Source organism: Balaenoptera borealis (assembly GCF_965194805.1).
Source record: "Balaenoptera borealis genome assembly, chromosome: 14".
Taxonomy (NCBI): Eukaryota; Metazoa; Chordata; class Mammalia; order Artiodactyla; family Balaenopteridae; genus Balaenoptera; species Balaenoptera borealis.
Genome location: NC_138875.1, coordinates 64,834,504 through 64,859,838, shown reverse-complemented (window position 1 = coordinate 64,859,838; position 25,335 = coordinate 64,834,504). Strand labels below are relative to the sequence as shown.

General features: G+C 58.4%; 3 protein-coding genes across 6 annotated transcripts; 1 reads left to right on the top strand and 2 right to left on the bottom strand.

Moving 5' to 3' along the window:
• Positions 1 to 8: 8 nt before the first annotated feature.
• Positions 9 to 11,270, bottom strand: LRRC74B (leucine rich repeat containing 74B). 2 transcript variants are annotated; one of them, XM_082354642.1, is made up of 9 exons: positions 10,993 to 11,270; positions 10,260 to 10,402; positions 9,711 to 9,849; positions 8,682 to 8,888; positions 5,342 to 5,451; positions 4,236 to 4,351; positions 3,101 to 3,196; positions 1,479 to 1,551; positions 9 to 762 (listed from the first exon to the last, which is right to left on the bottom strand). In XM_082354642.1, the coding sequence occupies exons 1-9, from the start codon at positions 11,129 to 11,131 to the stop codon at positions 625 to 627; spliced, it is 1,161 nt and encodes a 386-aa protein (XP_082210768.1). In that variant the 5' UTR covers positions 11,132 to 11,270; the 3' UTR covers positions 9 to 624. The 2 variants fall into 2 exon arrangements, 1 of the variants encoding a protein (XP_082210768.1); XR_014234268.1 differs by lacking the exons at positions 9 to 762; positions 1,479 to 1,551; positions 3,101 to 3,196; ... (2 more) ...; positions 9,711 to 9,849; positions 10,260 to 10,402 and having other exon boundaries at positions 5,200 to 5,451; positions 10,993 to 11,082.
• Positions 11,271 to 11,355: 85 nt separating this feature from the next.
• On the top strand, positions 11,356 to 22,391 carry P2RX6 (purinergic receptor P2X 6). 3 transcript variants are annotated; one of them, XM_082354633.1, is made up of 12 exons: positions 11,356 to 12,155; positions 12,822 to 12,972; positions 14,998 to 15,069; positions 17,952 to 18,027; positions 18,218 to 18,311; positions 18,403 to 18,483; positions 18,561 to 18,702; positions 18,791 to 18,900; positions 20,262 to 20,355; positions 20,425 to 20,490; positions 20,659 to 20,736; positions 20,825 to 22,391. In XM_082354633.1, the coding sequence occupies exons 1-12, from the start codon at positions 11,719 to 11,721 to the stop codon at positions 20,906 to 20,908; spliced, it is 1,485 nt and encodes a 494-aa protein (XP_082210759.1). In that variant the 5' UTR covers positions 11,356 to 11,718; the 3' UTR covers positions 20,909 to 22,391. The 3 variants fall into 3 exon arrangements, with proteins under 3 accessions (XP_082210759.1, XP_082210758.1, XP_082210760.1); XM_082354632.1 differs by having other exon boundaries at positions 20,416 to 20,490; XM_082354634.1 differs by lacking the exon at positions 20,425 to 20,490.
• Positions 22,392 to 23,074: 683 nt separating this feature from the next.
• Positions 23,075 to 24,916, bottom strand: SLC7A4 (solute carrier family 7 member 4). The gene is made up of 2 exons (XM_082354636.1): positions 23,964 to 24,916; positions 23,075 to 23,708 (listed from the first exon to the last, which is right to left on the bottom strand). Exons 1-2 carry the CDS (start codon positions 24,657 to 24,659, stop codon positions 23,400 to 23,402), a joined length of 1,005 nt encoding a protein of 334 aa, XP_082210762.1. The 5' UTR covers positions 24,660 to 24,916; the 3' UTR covers positions 23,075 to 23,399.
• Between the last annotated feature and the right edge of the window lie 419 nt (positions 24,917 to 25,335).

Sequence of the window (25,335 nt, the reverse complement as noted above, 5' to 3'; positions counted from 1 at the left end):
ACATCAATCATGTGCATTTTCACAAATTGTTAAATGTTCTTCGAACCCTTGACTTTTAATGTTTACAGAATTCCAAATTGTAGTTAACCAATCCCCTGTTATTGGGCATTTAGATCATTTCCAATTTTCATATTATAAACAGCATTTTCATGTGCATCTTTGGGCATCCGGTTTTCCATGCATCTCTGGTGATTTCTGTGGAGCAGATTAGTCAGAACTTTGGATCGCAGGACAGGCAGTTTTAAGGCTCTTGGTTCATGATGATGAATTGCTTTCCAAAAAAGCTGTGTCCATTTGCCTTCTCCCAAGTTGACTTTGAGAATGCCAGTTGCAGACCACCTTATATTTTAATTGTGTCCAAAGGTCTCCAGGGCAGGGTCTTGTTTGGGCATCTTTGACCCCATGCCCAGCTCAGTGTGCAAAATATAATACAAGTTAGTGTTACACGAATGAGTGAGAGCAAAGGAAGGCCCCGATTAGTACCAGTGTCTGAGTCACTATGAAGGCCGGCTCCATAGGACTTACCACCCAGTTGACATGGGGACTCGGTGCAGACTCATGTGTTGAAAGGCATCTCAAAGTTGAAGTGGCCGATGGGAGAGATGAGGAAACTACACAACACAGTCATTCAGACAGTCTGAAGACGGGCAGGAATTCTTTTTTGTACTCCACTCTGCGGGCAGCCGTCTTTATGCAAAGCCCTGGAAGAATGACCTTCACTGAGCTGGTGAGGTCATCAAACTCTCTGTTCACATGGATATCCTGAGGAGAAACCCATTACAAGTCTGTACGTTATCACTTTCTAAGAACTTGACTGTTTTACTTATGTACCGAAGGTATCAAAGAAGCTTATTAGGACATTAGTTGTCCCAAGCCTGAAGGATTGAAACTGTAAACACATCTCTGGAAAGGCTTTGACTCAGGCCTGGGTTGAAAAGAAAAGAAGTAGGATAAGCAGTGATTTGTGACTAGACTCTTTTCATAATTTTTATTTGGGGATTCTCTCCTTAATGTTTAACCACCTTAGAAAAGAGTGACATTTTTTCTATATTAAAAAGGCAAAATTGAGTGAAAAGGCGTTCTCATCTCCTGTACAGTTCCCCAAGTGAATCTTCCAGCACTAGGATCCACCTGCAGCCAGTACTGGACAGGGAGAGGGGCCGCCTTGCAAGAGCTGAACCTGCAAATCCAAACATTGGTAGCAGTGAGCATTGTGCCCCCTAAGCCACCTATTCTCTCTCGGCCAATGAAGAACCCAGGCAGGGGTCTGAGGTGAGACCACCGTGATACCCCACACAGGGCTGGGAGGCGAGTCTGAGTGGCGTCATGACCCAGGTTGAACTTGGATGTGGCCATGCTGTGTATCTGCACTGGGCACTCTTTCTCTAATCCCCACTTTTTTTCCTCTAAAATGGGGAAAATTATACCTCCTAGGGCTGTTGGGAGGATCAGAGATGAGGTTTATGAGAAGTTCTTAAAGAAAAATCCAGCAGCTCTAGGGCAGACAGTGGATTAGCCCGGACAGACCTGAGAACACCAAAGCAGCCTTCACTTCACATGGGATTCCTGGACACGTGAGAAACACACACACAGGTGAGAGACGATGAGCCCAGGGAGGAGGGAGGGATCCCTCATCTTTGTTGATGTGGCTCTGGGCGGCCCCACTCCCTCAGCTCAGAAGGCACCTCCCTCAGACATGATGCCCTTGGTGAGGCTGGAGTCGGGGAAGAAAGGAAGGGAGTGGACACTGAGCCCCCACTCGTCGCCCACTCTATGCTGGGAGCCAAAGACATAGACACACAAGACACACCTCGCCCTTAAAGAACTCACCGGTGCAGGGAGGAGAGGAAAGGAAACATAAAAGTATAATGTGAAGAGTGCCATGAAACCGGCTGCACCAACCCTCCCTGGGAGGTAAAGGGTGGGCAGGGGATAAAACCCCTGAGCTGAGCATTACAGGTGAGGTGGGTGGAGCTGGGCATTTCAGTAAGAAGAGCCGCAGGATCAAAGCAGGGCTGAGAAATTGCACTGTGTGGTAGGAGAATTGCAAGCAGGTTGGGGTGAGAATGATGTGCCTCAAGGCGGGGGGTGGGGGGTCTGCTGGCAGAGCCCAGAGCCCACATGCTGTGAATGACACGCTAAGCTTGGATTTGTCCAGAGGGGAGTGCCCAACAGATTTAAAGCAGGGGCATGTTTCTGGTGTAGAAAGATCACCTGGAAGCAGGTGGGAAGGAAGGGCCAAGACGGTGAACAGGAGGAGGTGAGAAGGAGGAGCAGGCAGCCCCGTTCCCCCCTCCTCCCCACACTGTTCTGCAGGAGGTGAGATGGAGGGAAGATGTGGAAAGGGAGGGTTCAGCACTGGGCCCCGGGCAGGTCTGTGCTGGGGCCCCAGCTTCTGACTCAGTGGGAAGGAGCCCCCACCTAGAGGCAGCCCTTCAGGGGGACGACACGTTCAGGTTCGACTCCCAGAATCCAATGTGCCTATTCCCATCTGGGGGTTGGTCCAGCAGGTGGCTGGAAATGGGGACCCAGAGCTTAGAGAGAGGTCTGGGTTTCAGCCGGGGCTAGGAGAGGAGTGAGCCTCATGCTGGGGAAGGGGGTGCTGCTGGGGGCTCCTGTGCCAGCTGAGGGCCACGCAGGGCTGGATGCCCCCAGAGCTGCTGGTACAGTGGTTTTGGGGGCCTGCTCCTCCCTCCCTTCTCTGTTCTCTGCTCTCAGTGATCAGCCACACCCTCCCCACTGAAGACAGAACACCTGGGCGGCCCCTGGGTTCCAGCAAGGCCAGGGGAAGAGCAGGGGAAGGTGAGGGGAAGCCAGGTGGCCCTGGCCATCTTCAGCAGAGCACAACTCCAGTTGGGAGGGGGAGGGGGAGGGGCAGCTGGGAGGGAAGGATGGAGGGGGAGCAGTCTGAAGGAGTTCTTGGGTCAGGCCAGAGATGGGTGAGTGAATGACAAGCGGAAGAAGTGGTCGCAGGAGGAAGTCAGGGGGCCCCCTACCCCACCTGGGCTCTGGGACCCATGTACCCACTGCCACTGGGGTGAGGAGATGTAGTGGGGGAGGGGTCTGTGTGGACAGGCACAGGCAGGTCTGTGCCGGGGACTCCCCCATCAGGCTAGCACTCACAACAGGAATCCTCAGTGTCTGGTTGACCTGCAGGCCCAGGCTCAGGGCTCCCACTGCAGAGATGCGGTTGTTGCTGCAACAGAAAGGCATATGCATGGTACTGCCTTGCAAACAACTGTGCAGAGCCAGGTTGCCCCCAGGGTCTTGGCTGGAGCTGCTGGTGCAGCCCCCAGGTCCAGCTTCACGCACACGCTGGGGGCCCTGAGCAGGTCAGTGTGTAAAAGCTTCATCGGAGGCTCCAATGTTCAGGGAGATTGCCCAGCAAACACACCTAGAGTGTTATTCCCTCCACCTCCTGCACCAGCTGCTGCTCCCTGGCCCTCAGCACTCAGCAGGTGCTCCCAGGCATCCTGCCCCAGCTGGCACCCCGTACCTATCCCCATGACAGCCACCCAGCTCCCGCCCCACCTCTTCCTGCTGCTGATGGGCACAAACTCCAGGCCTCAGCACTTTTCTCGGCCACTCTGTCTCCACAGTCAGCCCCATGTCCCTCTAACTTAGACCCCAGCTTGGCCTTGAATTTCAGCATCTCTCCTCCGGCCATGGCTCCTTCCATAAGGAGGAAAAGTGGGCAGGATGGAGCACATGTCCCTGCCAGTGGCAGGCAGGCCCAGCTCATTCCGGCAGCCCCGGTGTGAGGCTCAGCCGCAGTAGCCCATGACCTGTCTGGCCTCTGCCTCTTCCCTTCCCTCTGGGCTGTGGCTCCCGCTCTGGTTTCCCCAGGAGGCCTGGGACCCTGTCAGGGCCTGGAGGAGCAGCCCACCCATGGCAGGCCCCCTCAGCAGCCGTGTGCTGAGCAGAGCAGACCACTCCTCCTGCAACAGAGGAAAACTCGTGTGGAGCACACACCCCACGCACCCCCGCACCAGGCTCTGCTGAAGATGCCTTACACGTTTGCACTTCCCAGCCCCCGGTCTCGCAGTAGGCATTACAAGTCCCAACTTACAAAGGAGGAACTTGAGTGAGAAGGACGGAGCTGGGCTGTGGCTGCAGCCGCACCATGAGTGCGTGTGGCAGGTTTGGTCACGGAGTGGTGGACAGCAGCAAGATGAGCTTCAGTCCCTGGGTGGCCGTGGGCCTGGAGGCAGGGGCGGGGCACCCCATGCTCTCACCTCATGTAGACCTCCTCCAACATGTTGTTGGTCTTGAGCCCCTCCCCCAGTGCGGAGGCTCCAGGATCCCCACAGCCACTATACGAGATGTCCAAGACCTTCAGGAAGATATTTGCCTGGGACGCAAAGCAGCAACCCCACGGGACCACATGTGAAGGTGGAGGAAGCCAGTCCCCAGCCTCCGAGCCCAGGAGGCCCGAGGAGCAAAGAGCGTGGACAGAGAGCAGAAGACCACAGAGGTTCCAGAAGAGAGCCCTGGGGCTTGGACGATGGTGACTGGCAGAGTGGAAAGACCAGAAGCAAGCACAGAGGGTGGGTGTGGATGCGAATGAGCCTCAGGACTGGGCCATCTTCCTCGGGCAGCAGGCCCCAGAGACACAATGATGAAGCTCCCCCCCCCCCGAGTGGGGACCTCTCAAGGGCAGGGCCCCCGAGGCACAGCGCAGCCCAGGGCCCAGAGGGCACCCCAGTGAAGGGCTATTGGATGAAACATACCCAGGGAAATGTGATGGGGAGGAGGGTGGGAGCTCATGGGTGCCCTGGGGACACAGAGCCTGATCTGTCACCTTGTGGGGCAGGACCCCAGGTCAGCCCTGTCAGAGGGCAAGGCAGCGGCTGCCGTTCCCTGAGGAGGATCCCACAGAGGCAGCTGCCACCGGGAGCATCACAGGCGCCTGTGCTACCCATTCCCAAGGCCTACGAACCCCAAGACCCAAGGGAGCAGGCAGGGTGTTTGAGAGTGTGTGCTGGGATCCCAGGGCGCAAGGCTGTCTTCTCAGGGAAGCATCTGCATCTGCCCAGCGGTGAGCATGTGTCACTGGACTGCACAGTGTCCCCACAGGCTGCGTGTCTGTGATGTCTCAGAAGGTGTGCGACATTCAGCTGTGGACCCCTCACTTAGTGACATGAGAGTGGGCACAGGGAGACCACATGTTGTCATTAAGTAGAGCCAGGAAAATGAAAATCACCTGAAAAAACATTCTTTGAGCTCTGCTGAAAAGATCCAAGGCTCATTTCTGAAGAGCTGCGAAAGATGGGGGGCTGGCCCCTGGGAGACCTGCCCCCAAAGGACAGGCTGGAGGGGCTTACTGGGTGAGGCCTCATACCTCCAGTCCCCTGGCGATGGCTACAGTTCCTGGGCCTCGCAGGTGATTCCAGCTTATGTTAAGCTCAGTGAGTCCTGTGTTTTCTGCCAGGGCTGGTCCAAGCATCTCCCCTTCAGAAACAGGAAGACAGACTTTTTATTCACTCTGTTCATTCCTTCAAAAAGTGATACCGATGCCCGCTGTGGGCTGGGGTCTCTGCTGCACACCAGCGTCAGGGCGTTGAACCCCACGTGGGTCTGCCCTGCCCTCAAGGAATTCACATTTATTGGAGAAGCTATAAATATAAATTAATGGGATGTTAGCTATTACAGACCACAACAGGGAGGTGTGGGGACAGAGTGGGGGCCAACCCTGCCTAGGGGATCAAGAAAGCAGAGAGAACCTTGAAGATTGAGGGACGCACCGTGCACGTGGGCAGGCACCGTGGAGAGTGGACCCGGGGAGGAGCGGATGTGCTTGTGGAAATGCACACAGGCCTGGCGCTGGGCCGGCCAGGCAAGCCAGTGGAAGGAGGTGGGAGTGACGGGCACTCGAGAGATACGTTAAGAAGAGAGAAGGTGGGTGGGAGGGGTCGGAGACGAGGTTGGGGGACCAGTTGGATGGCTTGTGCCATGGTCTACGCAAGAGGTGACAGGGCCAGCACAGCTGTGGCAGGGAGGAGGCAATGGTGTAGAAAAGGAAAGGGCAGGGCTGGGTGGGTAAGAAAGCTGAGAGATATTTCACACATAAAATGGTCAGAAGCCCTACCCACCCGCCCCGCTTTCCACTCTGTCAACACTCAGCTGGTCTGACCTGCTCCCAGTTCTCAGCCTCTAGCTGCCCCCCGTGTGGACCTGCTGATCCCTTTCTTCACCTGGATAAGAGCTCCTCATCCTCACCCAGGAAGCCTTGCCTGTTCCGCCAGGCTGGGCCAGGCCACTGTGGACCCCACGTCCACTGTGCTTCCATCCTTCCAGGCTCTGGCTGTTAGACCTCTCTGCCTGGCCCATCTCTCCCACACACTTGGGAGCCCCTCAGGGGATCTGAATCTGACCCCTGTCCATGGTGCTGGCACCCAGCACAGGCTGGTTTGAAGAAATGCCCAGAGCAGAGGGCTCAGCTGCCAGTTCCACAGAAGTGTTAGCACCTAGGAGAGCTCCCTGCAGGACAGTGAGGACTCCCTGGGCTGCCTCCTAAGAAACCTCCCAGAGAAGGAGGCTCACACCCCGCATCCAGCCCTGGGTCTGACACCCACTGGTTCTCAGACATGTACGTTGCTCTTCCTCAGACACTCCAGGGCTGGGAGAGGAGGGCGGTGGTCCGCCACTTTGCTGAACAGCTGGAGGGTGAGAAAGTTCTATACCCATGAATCAGCCTCCTGTAGTTCCAATGCTTGTTCTTCATGACCCCTGCAGCCAAGCCATGAGGTAGGTGCCACCCTTGCCTTGGGTCAGGTGGGGAGACTGAGACCCCTAAGGGAGTCTGTCCCACCCACAGATCCCCACTTGGGGAAACAGCCCATCCCTGCCATGCAGCCTTCGTGGGGCCTTGCCTTCCAGCCCCTCCATCCTCACTGCCTCTCCTGTGCTAACGCTCTGACCGTGCAGGTCCAGAGGGACGCCTACCCTTAGTTTGTTGAAAGTCTTAAATGAGCTTCTCTTTTTTTTTTTGAACTAATGTTTTTATAGTTACTTTTTTTTTTTTTTTTGTGGCTGTGTTGAGTCTTCGTTGCTGCGCACAGGCTTTCTGTAGTTGTGGCGAGTGGGGACTACTCTTCCTTGCAGTGCGCAGGCTTCTCATTGCGGTGGCTTCTCTTGTTGCAGAGCACGGGCTCTAGGCACGTGGGCTTCAGTAGTTGTGGCACATGGGCTCAGTAGTTGTGGCTCACAGGCTCTAGAGCGCAGGCTCAGTAGTTGTGGCGCACGGGCTTTGTTGCTCCACGGCATGTGGGATCTTCCTGGACCAGGGCTCGAACCCGTGTCCCCTGCATTGGCAGGCAGATTCTTACCACCAGGGAGAGTTTCTCTTTTAATTTCACTGATTTCACAACAGTTTTCTTAGAAGGCAGACTGTCTCTCTGGCGGTTAAACTCTAGGGCTGATTCGCCCAAGCCAAGGCTGGCGCCACCCCCACTCACACTAAGCAGTCAGAACAGTGATCCCCGAACTTTCTGGATCAGGCAAATCTCCTGGGGCACATGTTAAAATGCAGATGCACCCACATCTCCCCCAAGAGGATACAGAGGTTCAGGAGGCCCAGGGCCACGGAATCTGTATTCCTAACCCAGGGTCCCAGGTGATTCTTTCTTTTTTTTTTTTTAAAGGAATTCCTTTATTTTTATTTTTTATTTATTTATTTATTTATTTTTGGCTGTGTTGGGTCTTCGTTTCTGTGCGAGGGCTTTCTCCAGTTGCGGCGAGCGGGGGCCACTCTTCATCGCGGTGCGTGGGCCTCTCACTATCGTGGGCTCTCTTGTTGCGGAGCACAAGCTCCAGACGCACAGGCTCAGTAATTGTGGCTCACGGGCCTAGTTGCTCCGCGGCATGTGGGATCTTCCCAGGCCAGGGCTCGAACCCATGTCCCCTGCATTGGCAGGCAGATTCTCAACCACTGCGCCACCAGGGAAGCCCCCAGGTGATTCTTAAAATCGATTGGGGTGGTTGAGGACAGGCAGGTAGAACTGTATGTTCCTGGCAAAGCAGCCAGCCCATGCAAAGGCCCTGGGGCATGAGAGAAAGTGGTAAGATCAAGGAATCCCACTGATGTCTTCCACAGCACTCGGAATGAAATCCTCATGCCTTTTGCCATGATGTGTAGTTCTGCGGCCCTGCTGTCTCTCCATCCCACAGCTGGACCCTCTCTCCTGGCTCGGTAGCCCAGTCACACTGGTGTCTGTGAAATAGTTCCTCTGCTTGAAATGCTCTCCCTCTGGTCTTGCCATGTCTGATTCCTCCCCCATTGCACATTTCAGCTTAAACATCTCCTCCTCACAGAGTCCTCCCCAGTGGTCACCTCTCTAAAGTGGGGAGGGGCTCCACATTCGTCTCTAGAATCAAACCCTGTTTGTTTCTTTTGTAACACAATAATTATGGAGAGTTATCTTGTTAATGTGTGTTCCTTGAGGGCAGGGACTTAGTATACTTCATGGCTGGATCCCTAGTGGCTGTCAGCACCCAGCATATGCAGTGGTGGGCAGTAAGACATTCGGGGAATGGGCCGAGAGTTCTGTACGGGGATGGGGCGGGGAGCAGGATCCACAGCATGGATGCTCAGAGTGGTCCTGCCTGCCTCCACCCACCCTGCCCCAGGAAGATGGACCTGAGTGCCACCATGGTCGCCCTGGCCAGTGGCCGGATGTTACCTGCTTGGTCATTCAGCTGGTTATAGCTCAGGTCCAGGGGTTTCAGGCCTGTGTGGGCCAGCAGGAGTTCAGCAAGGTACTGGGCCACCTGCTCCTCCAGGCCATTCTCTGCCAGCTGTGCCTTCTGCACAGCCGGGTTCACCGCCAGGGTGGCACAGACAGCCCGGGCTCCCACTGCTCCCAGCTGGTTCTCCGACAGGTCCACATTTGGGGGCCGGCACCACTCCTTAGTGGTGGGATCCAAAGCCAGGCATCACCCTCCTCCCTCCCGCACACCTTCCAGGCCTGACACAGCAGGAGGGGCCTTGCAGTCAGACTGTCCAGGGGTGGATGGTGAGTCTGCCACCCATCAGCTGGGTCCCCTCCGGCCCCAGGCAGCTTCCCAGACCTCAACCCCCACTCCATGTCTCCACGAGTTTTGTCAAGGGGCTAAAACCACCTGCTTTGTGGGGCTGTGGAGGACGTCTGCGATGTAGATGCAGCCACCCCGCTGATGATTCGTGCCTGGCATAACACAGCCCACCCACAGAAGCCCCCACTGCCACATTTCCGGGGACTGGCAGTGACAGCCCAGGTGGCTGTGCATGGAGCTCATATGTGAGCAGACGCTCCGCTGAGCATATGTTCCCCACATACCCAAGGTCTAAGTGGCATTGTTGGGCCCACTTCACAGATTGGAAACTGAGGCTCAGCAAGGTTGGCTCCTTGCCCAGGGTCACCCTGCCGCAGAGGTGGCATTTGGATCCAGCCCTGACAAACTCCAGCACTCCGCCCCCCGCACTGCCCGGCCCCTGACCCTCTGTGCCGCACTCTCCCACCTGCATTCAGGCATTGGGAGGACAACATATGCAGGGGTGCTGGCTAGCAGAAGAGGGTAGAGGAGGGGTCCAGCACTGGGTGCACCACGGAGGGTCTAGCTCCACCCCACCCTCCCCACCCTGTGATGAGGCCCCGCCCCCAGCAACACCAGCAGGTCGGGGGGGTGACAAGTCCCGGTGTGGGGGTAGCCTGCCCCGCTGTCCCAGGCACAGCACCTACCACAGATACTGCTTTTGCTCAGAGCACCTGCCAGGGCCTCTGCGCCGGCCCCACAGAGCCCACTGTCCCGAAGTTCCAGCCGCTTGATGTAGGGATTGGAGGTCAACACAGAAGCCAGAGCCCGGGCCCCCTGGGGCAGAGAGGGGCCTGAGGGGCCTGGCCCTTCCCAGAGCTCAGGGCCCCAGATAGCTAGCCAGTACCCAGGCTCTGTTTGCAGGGCTCAGCCCACTCAGTGCCCTCCAGCTGGAAGGACCTCCCCTTCCCACAGGCCCAGGGACACCTGCTTCTCCTTATAGGCTCCACCCAGGAGCTTCGCTGACTCTCCAGCAAGTTAGGGCCCCCTTGCAGGCTCCCCAGCCCTTGTACTGAACTTTGTCATAGCCCCGATCCCACCTGTCACCCACTGTGGGGGATGGGATATGCCTGGTACAGAGCAAGGCTGGGGAGTATGTGGATGGGCTCAGGAAGGGACCACTGCCATGGCTGCTGCTCCCAGGTCCTTGCCCTCCAAGCCTGGCCCCAGCATCCCTCCAGGGGTACCTGGGGCCCCAGACTATGGTGCTGCAGATTGAGCTCTGGGGTGCTCCCTTGGTGCAGACAGCAGGAAGCAGGCACGACGCTGTGGGCCCAGCAAGACCTCAGGTAGAGGGTGTCCTTGCCCAGTTCTCCAAGCTTATGGGTGCCTGATAGGAGACAGGGATGGATGTGGACCCCTCCCCTGCCTCCATCACTATGCAGCCTTGTTTTCCTTCCAGAGGCATTTCCTCCTGCTAGTAGGGACTGTTGCCCCCACATACAGACGAGGACATTGAGGCTCAGAGAATGCAAATCCTTTCCCCAAAGTCATGCAGCTTGTAGCAGCTGAGCCTGGCCCTACCCTGCCTGTCTGACACCAAAGTGCATGCTGTCTCTTCCGCTGGATTGCAGACCACATACGCTTTATGAACATTTTATGGGGAAGGAAGCTGAAGCAATTCTAAGTTCTATACATCCATTACTTTAGTTTCTCCTGAGGGCTGGGAAAACCCAGCCCTGATCCCATGTCAGGGTGGGACAGCCCTTCTTACAGTGTTTGGCAGGATTTTTGCATTTAACATCATTCTGGAAGCCTGTTCTAATCGTGGAACTCCTGATGCCTCCAGGAGCATTACGGAGATGGCACAGGGCTGGAGCGGCCGCCGGCTGCCCCGAAGGTGTCCACGGAGGGACGCGCTCCTGCCGGACGGGGTCCCCTGCCTACTTGGCCCCAGCCTGCCCCCCGGCCCGTAGGCACCTTCTTTCTCCTGGTCGGAGTTCGAATCCGCGTCCGAACCCTTCTGGGCCTCCGGGACCCCTGCAGGACGCCCAGCGGCCGCCGCCGCCCCTTCCTCCAGCTCTTCCTTCTCTCCAGGCGCCTCGCAGGGACCCCTCATGGTTACTTCCACTCTGCACTCGCGGACGCCGAGGCCGAAACTGCGAGGGCTGCGTCGGGAGCGAGGCCAGGGGATGTAGGCGGACCCTCCCGTGCATCGACCTATCGGGTGCGACGCCTGGCGAACAGGCGTCCGCTACAGCCAATAGAGAGCCTCCCGGGCGGCAGTTGCCCAGGCGACCCCGAGTTGTTGGTTGCTGCGGACAACGCTGCGGGCCCGGGCTGACTTTGACCCGCTCGCAGCCAGGACCGATTGGCGCGTGGCGGGCTTGTCTTCCCGTCGCCCTAGGCGGCTCCAGCATCGCCCCCTTTCCACTCCAGAGCCTGGGGGTGGGGCAGCTCCTCGGGGGCGTCGCAGAGGAGTCTGGGGGACCTTGCAGGGCCTGGCCACCTCCTCTCTGGAGCCAGGGTCACGCTCCCATTCTGTGGGTCACAGCTCTCACACGCTCTAGTGTCGCATATGTTGCTCCCTCCACCGAGAACATTCCTCCCCAATGCTGCTTGTTGAACTTAAGATCAGCAAGTGTCAGTTCAGAGGTTGCTTCTTCCTGAAGCTTTCCTTGTCCTCCTCTGGGCTCCTGCTGGCCCATGCCGCCCTCTCACAATACCTACCCCACCTGTCATCACCCCAAGGAGGTGAGGCCAGAGGACAGTGGACAAAGACTGCTCCTCTCTGCGTGCCCGGGGCCTAGCAGAGGGAGTCTGAAGCGGACAGGAGGCCCAGGGCAACTGGGGGTTGGGCCTGGGAGGTGGAGGCTGAATCCTGTCCAGAGTGTCCCTTTAATAGCTGCTGGCCTGGCCCGGCTTGGCGCCTGCTTTACCTCCCGTCCAGCTGTGGCTGCAGTTGCTGTGCTGACTCACGCGCCCCAGCCGCCGACAGGATCTGGGAGCATGGGCTCCCCAGGGGCCGTGGTGGGCTGGGGGCTTCTGGATTACAAAACGGAAAAATACGTGAAGACCCGGAACTGGCGGGTGGGCGCCTTGCAGAGGTTGCTGCAGCTGGGGGTCATGGTCTACGTGGTGGGGTAAGAGAACGGCTCCTGGGCGTGCTAGCCGGAGGGATCACGGCTGGTCCTGCTGGGCTGAGGGATGAGGGTCTGACTCTTCAGGGGCTGGGCTGGTGGTCGTGGAGCAGGGCAGGAGGTGGGCAGAAGGAAGGCTCTCCATCTGTCTAGAGGCCAGTGGGGTGTAAGAGCAGGATGTGTGCTTGGGTGCCCACCTGCATCCTTTCCTGTGCCTTGTTCCCAGCCCCATGTTGGGCTTGGGCACAGAGCAGGATGGGCCCCCATCCCTGCGCAGGAGGCCCCTGGCCGGCAGGAGGTAGTCCCTGACACTTGTGAGAGCTGAAGCACTAAGGCCCCCAGTAGAGACCACCAGTTTAAGCTGGGTCGGGGTAGTCTTTAAAGAGGAAGCTGGATCTAGGCGGGGCAGGGGGAGGGGATTGGCTGATGAAGGAGGTGATGGTGGGCATCTCCAAGCCCATGGGTGCCTGGTGAGGGTACTGGCTCTCCTATGCATGGCCGGAGCCTCTGGCCTGTGCAGGGTGTTTGGTGTGGGAAATGAGGTGGGGAGGAGGTGGGGCCCCCGAATGCTGGCCTGGGAGCCTGGAGGGTATGGGGGGAGAGACTGAGCAGGTGGTCCCAGATCTGCTGTGTGCCGGGGACATACCATACCGCCTGTTGCCTCCTCAGGTGGGCCCTCCTCGCCAAAAAAGGCTACCAGGAGCAGGACCTGGACCCCCAGATTTCTGTCATCACCAAACTCAAAGGGGTTTCTGTAACCCAGATCAAGGAGCTGGGGAACCGGCTGTGGGATGTGGCTGACTTCGTGAAGCCGCCACAGGTGGGTGACTTGGTGCTGCTGCCAGGTACTGGCACCTCTGATACCACCCCTGCACCAAGTGTGTGCGAGAGAGGCATGTGATGCCAGAGGGGGTGCTGATGCTGTCAGAGGGCCACGCTCGGGAAGGGCCTTACAGAGGAGTGGTGTCTGGACAAGGCCTTCAGGGATGTGTAAGAGGTTTCCGTGTGGAGGAGGCGATGTGTCGGGAAGCCAGGCCAGAGGGATGCATTTACAAAGTCTGCATCTGGAATAGATAAAGAAGATGTGGTACATGTATACAATGGGATATTTCTCAGCCATAAAAAAGAATGAAATAATGCCATTTGCAGGTACATGGATGGACCTAAAGAGGATCATACTAAGTGAAGTAAGTCAGGCAGAGACAGACAAATACCATACGATACCACTTATGTATGGAATCTAAAGTATGACACAGATGAACTTACCTATGAAACAGAAACAGACTCACAGACATAGAGAACAGACTTGTGGTTGCCAAGGGGGAAGGTAGTGGGGGAGGGAGGGATGGATTGGGAGTTTGGAATTAGCAGATGCAAACTATTATATACAGGATGGATAAACAACAAGGTCCTACTGTATAGCACAGGGAACTATATTCAGTATCCTGTAATAAACCATAATGGAACAGAAAAAAATAAATTAAAAGTCTGCATCTGGAAAGGAGAGGAGTGTCTAGGAGCTCAAGGTTTGAGCTTGAGGGTGGGGTGGGAGGGGTGCAGGGTGCCAGGACCTGGAGCTTCCTGGACGCCTCCTCTCTGACCTGGAACACTGCTGTCGAGTGCTCCTCCTCTGCCCCTCCCATGCTGCATTTCCGGCAGCTTATCCTTCCACCCGATTGTCCACAACCTCAGTTTCCTCCTCTGTCCTGCTGATGCCCAAATTCTAACTCTGGTGACCACCTGCCCTGAGCACAGCTGCCTCCTGGGTGCACACCCGCCACATCCAAAGAGAAATCATCTCCCTCTCCCAGTGTGGCCTTTTGTCATCCAATGACATCCACCAGTGCCGAGGCTGGACCTGCTGGATGCCTTACCGTCCCTCCCTCCTGTTCATTCCATTTCTTAACAGCTTTCACGACTGCTCACGCCATCCCTGGATGGCTGAGGTCTTCTGGTGGGTCCCCATGCGGCAGCCAGGCTGAGCCTGCCAGCCCTTACCTTTGACCCTTAGGAAGCTTCCTTTCATGATGGTGGCCACCGAGCCCCTCTAGATCCTGACCACCACCGCACCCACTGCCTCTGCCTCTGCCCAGCCCTCGTCTCCCCTTCCTGGGCATGCATCCCCCACACCCGCTGAGCTCTCGTGTGCAGCACACAGGTGCCAGTCATTTTTTTTTTTTAATTAATTAATTAATGTATTTATTTATTTATTTTTGGCTGTGTTGGGTCTTCGTTTTCTGTGCGAGGGCTTTCTCTAGTTGTGGCAAGCGGGGGCCACTCTTCATCGCGGTGCGCAGGCCTCTCACTGTCGCGGCCTCTCTTGTTGCGGAGCACAGGCTCCAGACGCGCAGGCTCAGTAATTGTGGCTCATGGGCCCAGCCGCTCCGCGGCATGTGGGATCTTCCCAGACCAGGGCTCGAACCCGTGTCCCCTGCATTGGCAGGCAGATTCCCAACCACTGCGCCACCAGGGAAGCCCGGTGCCAGTCATCTTTTGTCCAGACAGAGCTTACGTCCGGCTCCCCTGGCCCCTGGCCATGCCTGCAGTGAGGGGCACACCTCCCCACTAGCCTGGATCTTCAGTGCCTGGAAGCAGGAGGCTCTTGGAAAATTCTGGTTGAGCAACTAAGTGAACGTGAGAGGCAGACATGGGCTCAGAAATGGCCAGCAGCCCAGCCAACCTCCCACCTCTGCCTCCCTTGCCTCACTGGAGAGCGTTTTCCTGGGGCTCAGGGCTGATGACCCGATGGGGCCAGGGCCCCTTCCCGCACAAGCCAAGCTGCTGGCTTCTGGCATCTCCCGATGGGAGCAGGGAGCAGAGACCAACCCTGACACTTGTCTTCTAGGGAGAAAACGTGTTCTTCTTGGTGACCAATTTCCTTGTGACGCCAGAACAAGTTCAGGGCAGATGCCCAGAGGTAAGGCTGCCTGAGGGCTTCCCAGTGGGTCCCTAGTTCCAGAATCTCTTGCTGCTGTCCCCCGTGAGGTGTCCAGGCCCCTCCCCATCCTGATCGCTGGCACTCTGGGCACTCTGGAGGTTGTCAGGGTAACACCCAGAACGGGGCACAGTGCTCAGGTGGGCTCTTATAATAGCAAGAGGCAAGCTGGGGGACTTCCCTGGTGGTGCAGTGGTTAAGTATCCACCTGCCAATGCAGGGGACACGGGTTCGATCCTTGGTCCCACATGCTGTGGAGCAACTAAGTCCCTGCGCCACAACTACTGAGCCCACGCGCCACAACTGCTGAAGCCCACTTGCCTAGAGTCCATGCTCTGCAACAAGAGAAGCCACCACAATGAGAAGCCCGTGCCCCACAATGAAGAGTAGCCCCCGCGCGACACAACTAGAGAAAGCCAGCACGCAGCAACGAAGACCCAGTGCAGCCCCCCAGAAAAAAACAAACCAGGCAAGCCCTTTTCTACGCACAGCCTCTATTAACGTGTGCTGGGCAGCTTCCATTTCTGTGCACAAACAACACACTCCTGCTTATGCTGTGCTCAGTGTCCCTTATGGTCTCTGGGTACTTTTCACTACAACTGTGGTCAAGCCCATCTCCTGCCATCTTCAGATCCATTTCTTATCCAGAAATGCAGATCCTCCCCCTGAAATCTCACCTTTTCCCCTTGCCTAGGGATGTCCCAGGGATCCAGCCTCTGTCACAGAGCCCACTGACTCTTCTCTCCAGCTGTGGATTTTTTTCCAATTTTTAAAATTGTGATAACATGCATGTAACATAGAATTTACCATCTTAACCATTTTTAAGTGTACAGTTTCCTAGCTGTGGATTTTGTTTGAACAGTCAGGAACCAGGACATAGCCTTGGAAGCCTACCTCCATGGTGACATCTTTCTTTAATCGAGGCTAAAAGTTAATCGCTTGCTGGGCTGGAGAGTAACTGTGTGGTCCCTGCCCCTAAGTCCTGGTTGTTGGTCCCACCACAGTTGCTGGGGATGTCACATGTCCCTGGTCGGCCCCATCCTCAGAGGAGGTGATGTGTGTGCACTGGGCAAACGCACGATGTCCTTCCCTTTCCAAATGCTCAGATGACGCCTATTTATTGTTCAGTGTGTGGACTGTCCTGAAATTTTTCTGGGGCCATGGTTCTGCATTTTCTGGAATCCATGGGATTCCTCTTTGCCCTGTGTCCCGGCTTCTGGCTTGTCCCATGAAACTGACCACCAGATCTGACCACCCGGCTTCCTGAGAGCAGCTCCTCTGAGGGTCCTGGTCATCTGGTCCCTCCCAGCACACCCACTGTGCTTCCTGTAGTGTTAGAGCTTCAGAAACCTGCTGAGCCTCCCCCGGGGCTGCAGAAGTCCAGCCCGCATACGCCAAGGAGCTTCTGCACAGACGGCCCAGCCACAATGCCAGGTCCTGTGACAGGGGCAGAGGCTGCAGCTGGGAGCCCCAGGGAGGCACCTCCCCTGCCAGCCCAGGGCCTCAGGAAGGGTTTCCCACTGGACTCAGAGGCTCAGTCAGGATCTTGAGGCTGTCCAGGCAGAGGGGGCTGCGTGGGCAAAGGCCCCTGCTGTATGGGGTGAGGCACCTCTGGGGTCACCTGCTGCTCAGTGGGGTTGGAGCCTCTATTGGGACTGGAGTGGGAAGGGTGGAGCCCAAGATATCAGGGCCCCAAGAGCCCTGCTGTGGAGCTGAGCTTGATCACAGGAGCATGGGGGGCGCAGAGGGGCTCAGGGGAGGGGCACTTCATCTTCTGTGCCTTGGGAGGGACGATTCGGGCTGCTGGATGGAGGAGGATGAGGCTGAGATGGGGACCCATGTTGGTCACCATGGGGTCTGGACAAAGGAGATGGTGGCCCAGCCAGGGTGGAGAAGAGGGGCAGATTCAGGACGCAGGTAGGGACAGCAAGGCAGAGCAGGTGGCTCCACACTGTCCTCTGCCCTCTAATCACATTTGCTCAGAGCCCCTGAGCCCTTCTTACCACCGGATGCTGTGTCCCCCCTGCTGCCCCTGAACTGGGTGCCCTGGGCAGCAGCGTCAAGCCTCAGCCGGGACAGAACTACAGAACTGCGTCCGTGAGGCTGTGCCTTCCTTTCGGGGCCTGGGACCCCCGGAAAGCTCACCACCTTCCCCTCTTGGCTGATCCCCAGAACTCTGTCGCTGTGTGCAGGCACCTATGTCCCTGTTTTACAGAAGAACCAGCTGGAAAGAGAGGAGCCTGTGTACTTCCCAGGCCCCTCCCACCAGGGCCGCCCCCTTGGTCGGCCCCCAGCGCCTCCGCCTGGGCATGAACTCACCTTCCCCACCGTCCTGCCATCTTCCCTGTTCTGTCCTCTGAATTGGACCAGAGGAGCTGGGCCTGGATGAACCACTTCTTTTTTTTTTTTAATATTTATTTATTTATTTGGTTGTGTGGGGTCTTAGTTGCGGCAGGCGGTCTCCTTAGTTGCGGCTCGCCAGCTCCTTAGTTGAGACATTCCAACTCTTAGTTGCGGCATGTGGGATCTAGTTCCCTGACCAGGGATTGAACCTGGGCCCCCTGCATTGGGAGCGCAGAGTCTTATCCACTGCGCCACCAGGGAAGTCCCCCTGGATGAACCACTTCTGCCCCCTGCAGAAGTAGCAGGGCAGGAGTCTTGCTCGGCCTTGGAATACAGCAATCACACCCCTACCCAGCCGGGGCTGTTCGCCCCCCCCTTTCATTTGCACCCTCCAGCTTTCTCTTGTGCCCCCAAACTCAGGGATCCCTGAGGGGCTAAGGCAGGGAGGGGCGTGTCCCTGTGGACTGCAGGGCAGGTCACGGAGGAGGCATCCCTTGGCAAGTCTGCTCTCTCACCCCTAGCACCCCTCCATCCCGCTGGCTAGCTGCTGGGCCGACCAGGACTGTCCTGAAGGGGAGACAGGGACCCACAGCCACGGTAACCGGCCCCCCCAACCCCCACCTTGAAGTGCTTCCACTGGAGTGGGGGCTCTGGGGGCCTGGTGGGACCCTGGGTGGCTCACCAGTGCACGTGGTGCCTCTGCATCTCTCTGTCAACGGCCCCCTCCCCACCCCTCCCCAGGCCCCATGGAGATTTGAGGGCCTGGAGTTTGTCTTGCATTTTCAAGGCATAAAAACGGGCCAGTGCGTAGTGTTCAACGGGACCCACAGGACCTGTGAGATCCAGGGCTGGTGCCCAGTGGAGAGTGGTGCTGTGCCCGTGTAAGTCTCCCCTCCATCCTCCACCCCTGCTCCAGGACCACAGAGCCTGCCACTCACCTCCCCCCCCCCGCCCCCACCCCCCGCCCCGCAGGAAGCCCCTGCTGGTCCAGGCCGAGAACTTCACGCTGTTCATCAAAAACACCGTCACCTTCAGCAAGTTTAACTTCTCCAAGTAAGGTGGGGGGGTCCTGGCTGGCCGAAGACCCTCCGTGTCCCCTGCCTGGCCTGACCCCTGCCCGCCCCTCTCAGGTCCAATGCCTTGGACACCCAGGACCCAGCATATTTCAAGCGCTGCCGCTACGACCCGTGCTCCAGCCCCTCCTGCCCTGTGTTCCGTATCGGGGACCTCGTGGCCGCAGCTGGAGGGGTCTTTGAGGACCTGGCGCTGCTGGTGGGTCTGTGGAGGGGGCAGGGTTCTGGGAGGGCTGGGAGAGGGCCCTGCGCCCCAAGCCGGTGGAGCAGTGCTGTGCTGTGTGCAGGGCGGTGCCATGGGCGTCCACGTCCACTGGAACTGCGACCTGGACTCCAGGGGCTCTGACTGCTGGCCCCACTACTCTTTCCAGCTGCAGGAGTGGACCTACAACTTCAGGTGCAGCCCCCACTGCCCACCTGCTCCGAGCCAGGTTCTCGTCTGCCTGTCCTCCTGTGGCGGCCAGGGCAGACCACCCCTCCCAGAACTCTGGATGCCCGCTGTGTGTGGGAGGGGGGCCCAAGGGAAGGAGGTGGTCTCAGCTCCACGACCCCCAACACAGGTTCCATCCAGCCTCCCTCCTGAGCCCTACCCCCTCCACCCCACACCCCCTGCTGCTGCTGGGACCCCTCCCCCAGCCCCTCCTCCCCCATCCTGCCTCCAGCACCTCCCTCCACTGCACAGGGGGCTTTCTTTTTTACTTTTCCCTTAAGGTTTTATCAAAAAATTTACAAAAATCTATAGAAAAGTTCAAAGATTAGTACCGTGAACACCCATATAGCTGTCATCTGGGTTCACCAGGGTTTTTTGTTTTGTTTTGTTTTGACCATTTTGACACGTTTGCTTTCTCTCTCCTCTCTAGACTGAGCTGGATATATTTAGATAGATTTCTAACCAAACCATTTGAAAGTAACAAGCAGATGTCCGGCAGACACTCACCCCTCCCCAGGGTGTCCTGAGAATAAGGACCTTTCCCAAGTGACCGCTGTCCTGTTGTCACATTCAAGAAATTTAACATTGGCAGAATGAATCTAATATTTAAATGTCCCCAATTGTGCCAATAATAGTCCGAAATCTTTTTATTTTCCAATCCAGGGTGTACTCAAGGAACTTGCATTGCATTTATTCTCATGCCTTTGAGTCTCCCAAGCAGACCTTCCCCTGCTGCTGCCCAGTGGGATCCTATCTTTCTGCCACCTCATGTCCCCTCGTCACTTGCATGCACACACACGCGAGCACACGCGCGTGTGCGCTCGCGCACAGACACACACGAGCGGACCTTGCCTGGACTGGTTTCACTGACCTCCCCTGCCCTTTGCAGCTATGTGGAGCTGGCCCCCACCCATGCTGTGCTCCCCTTAGCTCTGTGCTCTCGCTGGTGCTGCTTTGTCTAGAACTCCTTCCTGATCCCTGGAAAACCAACCTGCGTGTCCCCCACTGCAGAAAGCCTTCCCTGGTTCTCAGGGGAGAGTGAGCTCCCCCCTCTGGACCCTCACAGCCCTGGGCCTGCCCCCCAGCTCCCCCCGCCCCAACTGCAGGTGTCTATTTAGAGACCTCTCTGCCCCATCCCCTCAGCAGGCAGGGAGCTCCTGAGAGGCGGGTCCTGCTTGCTCTTTCCCTGTATCCTCAGCAAACAACCCAGGACTCAGGTTAGGGCTGGGGGTTTGTGGAGTCAGTGGGTGAGTAAGATGGAGGCCTGGGAGGGCCAGCCTGGCCGGGAAGCAGGCAGAACAGGCCACCAGACTCTCTCCTGCCCCCAGGACGGCCACTCACTGGTGGGAGGCCTCGGGTGTGGAGGCCCGGAGTCTGCTAAAGCTCTACGGGATCCGTTTTGACATCCTCGTCACTGGGCGGGTAGGTGGGCAGGGGAGGGTGGGGGGGGGGGTGACAGGCACGGCTTAGAGGCTCACCCAGGTCTCTCAGGCAGGGAAGTTCGGGCTCATCCCCACATTCATCACTCTGGGCACAGGAGCAGCTTGGCTGGGCGTGGTGAGTCTGGCTAAAGTGGGCTCCCTCTGGCTTCGGTGAACATGGGCCCAGGCCCATCCAATGGCACAGCCGAGCCCCGTGATGTTAGGTCTAGTTGCGGGGAGGTCTGGGGAGGTGGCGGGAGGGCGGGTTGGGGGCCGGGACACAGGTCAGTCCTGTCTCTCCCAGATCACCTTCCTCTGTGACCTGCTGCTGTTGTACGTGGATGGAGAAGCTCATTTCTACTGGAGGACCAAGTATGAGGAGGTAAGCTGCCGGCCTGCCTGGCCCCTGGGCTCTGCTACACTTCTGGGGAACGTCGGCCTGAGCCCTGACCTGCTGTCCTCATCTGCAGGCAAAAGCTCCAAAGGTGACTGCCAGCCCTGAGCAGACAAAACCGGCATCTGCACCCCTGTACCTGGCTGCCCAGGCTCCTTAGAGGGGGCCCAGCGCCTGTACCAACGGCCAGGGCTGCTACCAGGAGCTGGACACCAAAGCCTTGGCCCTGGCCCCCGCTTGCTGGCCCATTCCTGAGGCCTGTTCCCTGCTGTCGGGGGTCGGGGCTGGGAAGGGAGGGGCCTCGCCTTGGGAACCTCATGGATGGAGCCCCAGCAGGACCAGGGCAGGGAGTGGGAGAATTCCATCCTTAAACTCCCAGGCACACTGTCCCTACCCTGACTCTGGCCTCAGCAGGGTGCTGCCCAGGGAGCAGCAAAAGCCGCTATTGCACAGAGACCTGCAGCAGAACATGTCCCAGGGCTCTGGTCACAAGGGCTCCAGCTGTGTCTGGAGAACTCTCTCCCAGCTCTGTCACCAGGGCTTCCAGCAGCGGCCACTCACCAGTGGTCAGCACAGACCCTCCACTGGCCGTGCAGACTCCAGCCCTCTCCCCCGGCAGCACCCCCATTGTAGGTAGAGCCCCCACCCTCTCAGCGCTGTTCCAGGGTCTGTGCTGCCATAGTCTAGAGCAGGGTAGAAAGAGGTCTGACAAGAGGGCTGTCTCTGCTGCTCTGGTGCTGGGTGCCTGGGGCTCGTCCCCACCCAGTTTGGGGAGTCATCCATGGAATTCATATTGGGGCAGGCAGATGACCCAACCCACTAGGACCCGGCAATGGCGCATGCACCAGCCCTTCCCAGTGGTGGCCCTCAGACTGTGGAGGGCTGGGATTGGGAGAAGAGGATGGAGAAGCTGAGCCAGTGGTCACTGGGTCCTTTGGGACCGTCTGTGTGCTCCTTGGTGACACCCAGCCCAACCTCCTGGAACTTGTGGGGGTGGGGAGAATGTATATCTGGAATTCACTGCTACCCAAGGTCACACACCTAAGAACCAGCCCGAGGCAACTGCTCGAATGAGGCCCTGTCCTTCGCTTCGAGTGGAGCCCAGTGGCCAGAAGGAATGCCCCAAACAAATTCCAGAGGCCCCGGCAGGCTGGCCTGGATCTGGCTGTGACATCCTCACAGGGTCTGAGTCCTGCCCGCTGGAGAACTCCCCATGCGGCAGGGAGCCTACAGCTGGGAGGGAGGTACTGGCTGCAGGGGTCTGACCCTGTCTTGGCTCCAGGGCAGCGGCAGGGGTTTGGGAGTGCCCACCTGGGAGGCGAGGGGCTGCTTTCTCACGGGGCCCGGTGACCAGGCATGCTGGCCGCTTGCCGGGGCAGTGACATGGGCCAGCTGGGGAGGGCAGGGTTGGGGTTCAGGCTGGGCTAGCATCTGGAACCATCTGGCATCTGGAGCCTCAGCAAAGCCTTGGGGTCCCTGCTGCCTCTCAATCCCCAGAGCAGTGTCCCTGGGGAGGCAGGCCACAAAGGTCAGGGTGAGAGAACATGGCCCTGAGGTCTTTACCGGGGCGGGGTCCCATGTACGGGGCCCAAAGAAAGCTGATGTATGGCTTCAGGGTCCGGGAGTAAAGCCTGTCGACAGCAGCTTCCTGCGTGCTTCTTACAGGCAGAGACAGGAGCTAGTGGTGCCTGTGGTGGGCGCAGCACCACCTGGGAGACCAGTGGGCAGTGCAAGGTGGGCCTGGGGACCCCACCCCAAGGACCAGGAGGGCTGGAAGGCACTTGGGGCAGGTTCAGGCTCTTGCGCACCCATCCCCTGGGGCAGCTGGAGAGCAGCACCAGGGTCTGAGCTTGGAAACAGCTGCTGCCTCAGTCTGCACACAGTGTGCACCCCAGCGTAGCCGCGCAGGCATGTGGATATGTGCTTGAAGCTGTGTGTGTGCCTGTGTGGGTGTGCCTCTGCCTCCCCAGGCAGGCCTCAGGCACATGCCATGCTCTGGAGAAACCACGGGGACCCCGAACTCTGCTGCCCTTTCTAGGTGGCCTCCTTGGGGCCCGGGCACTTCTGTCTGTACCCATCCTCCAGAGGAGGGGAACCTGACACTGCCCCTCTGTACCTGGTGCATATGGGTGTATGTATAGTGTCTTCTGAGCAGGGCAGAGGGCACTGGCCTGAGTGTCCTCGACTCAGGGCTGTCCCAGGGCTGGCATCTCCCCCTTGCAGAACTTCTGCACCTTTGCTTTGCACTGGGGACAATCGCGTGGTTCCTGGGGACAGGTGAGGACTCAGTGCCACAAAGAACAATGGACACAACACAGGCCACATGGCTGGCTAAGCAGTTATTATCATGGATCCCTGAGGCTGGGGCTTCTTCCCCACCCGTCCTACCCCACCTGCCCAGGTTCCTGGAGTTGGTCATAAACTGGAAGGCACTGCGCAAAGAGTCCACCACACCAGCGCTGGCCACACCGGCTCCAAAGACTCGAAGCTCGGCCCCTGAACTACAGTCCAAAGGACCCCCTAGCATGGGCAGGCCCGCAAACCGGAGCTGCCTTGGATGGAGGGCAGGCAGCTCTCATGGACTGCTGGGCTCCTGGGCTGGCGCCTGGCTGGGGGGCTGCACGACCTGCACTGTCTCCTCCAGGCTGCCGCTAGGGAAAACCACATAGCGTGTGATGGTCACCCCCGGCAGCTCCCGCTGGTTCTCCTTGCTGTGCCAGATGCCGTAGCCGAAATATACCAAGAGTCCTGCAGGGGTGGTGCGAGCATGAACGGCAGGTCCCAGCCCTGCTTGCCCTCCTCACCCTCCTTCTGCAGCCGGCCCAGGACACCAGCCTGGCTCCCCACTCACCGATCAGCAGCCAGATGGAGAAGCGCACCCAGGTCAGGTAGCTCAGCTTCAGCATGAGGCAGATGTTGAGGAGAATGCTCAGGGCTGGAATCAGGGGCACCATGGGGATCTGAAGGGGCAAGGGTAGGGCTGGGCTGGGCTGCAGGGGAGGCTGCTGGCCCAGGGCCCAACTGCTCTAGAGGCCTCAGAGCCTTTCTCTGCCTCTGGAGATTCTGGAGACCAGGGCCCGCTCGCGGACACAGGTGGATGTGCATGCTACCTCCCCAGCCTGTGAGCCGTGGTCATCTCGCTGCAGCGGAGGATGCGGGGGAGAAGGGAGCTGGTGGGCTGACAGCAAGTGGGTGTTGGGAGTGGAGGGAGGTACCTGGAAGGTGTCCTGCTGGCGTTGCTGCTGGTGGGCTCCCAGGACAAGGAGACTGAGCAGAAACATGATGCCGCAGAGCAGAAGCAGCAGGATGTAGCCCCAGCGAGGGAGGTGCAGGGCTGAGTCCCCGAAGATCAGCACGCAGCCCAGGGTGATGGCTGAGGCCACCAGGACGCAGATCGCTGAAGCCACGGCCACTCCAGGGCTGCACCTATCCAGGAAGCCCAAGTAGGGCCTCAGGGCTGGCCGCAGCTGCCCAGGCTCGGGGGCTGGAACCTGCTCGGTGCCCACCAGCTCTATGTGGTCTGAGAAGGAGTTGTACTCCTTGGCCGCAGGGCGGGGGCTGGCTGGGCTTGGGGAACTGGACAGAGGGGCCTTCTGGAATCGCAGCACGATAATGCTGATGGCCACGAAGCTGTAGGCCAGCAGTGTGCCGATGGACAGGAACTGGACCAATGCCTCGAGGTCCAGCAGCAGCGCCACCAAAGCCGTGAGAACCCCAAACACCAGGATGCCTACCAGAGGCACCTGTGTCCGGGGGTGCACGTAGGCAAATGCCTGGAAGAAGAGCCCATCGGCGGCCATGGCGTAGATGATGCGGGGAAGGCAGAAGAGACCGTTGAGCAGGACAGTGGTCATGGCTGCAGCAGAGGGCGGGGGCTGGTCAGCACGGCACATAGGCACCCCAGGGGCCATGGCTGGGGCACCTCGGGAGCATGCGCATGAGTCTGTCTGGGTTCTCAGAGTGAGCCTGAGTGCCTGTGGGGCGCAGGATTGTCACTCCCCCAACCCAGGAGTGGGACACCTCAGTTTAGGTCACAGGCCATTGGGGAATCTGGTGAAGGCTGAGTACCTCTGTCCAAGAAAGGACACAGAAGCAAACGCCCAGACCGACATACCATGTAAAATGGGGAGCAGGGTGAGTAGGTCTCTGCTAACAAGCCTGGGTGGAGTCTAATAATTAGCCCTTTCCCACGTCCATTATACAACTGGTAAAACTGAGGCCCAGCTGGAGATGTGTTCCCCAGGAGGCCAGGGCAGGACCCCACTTACCGCAGATGGAGCCAGTCGCCACGAGGTAGCCAGCCCAGCTGTAGCCCCGCTGGTAGAAGGCATCAGCGAGCGCTGAATTAGGGTCCAGGCTGTGCCAGGGCACCATGAGGGTGAGCACAGTGGAGACCAGGATGTAGGCGCTGGCCGCGAGGCCAAGCGAGATGGCAATGGCCAGGGGCACAGCTCGCTTCGGGTTCCGGGCCTCCTCACTAGAGGCGGCAATGACGTCAAAGCCCACGAAGGCGTAGAAGCAGGTCGCGGTGCCGGACATGATACCGGAGAAGCCGAAGGGCGCAAAGCCACCCTCCTCCTTGCCCCA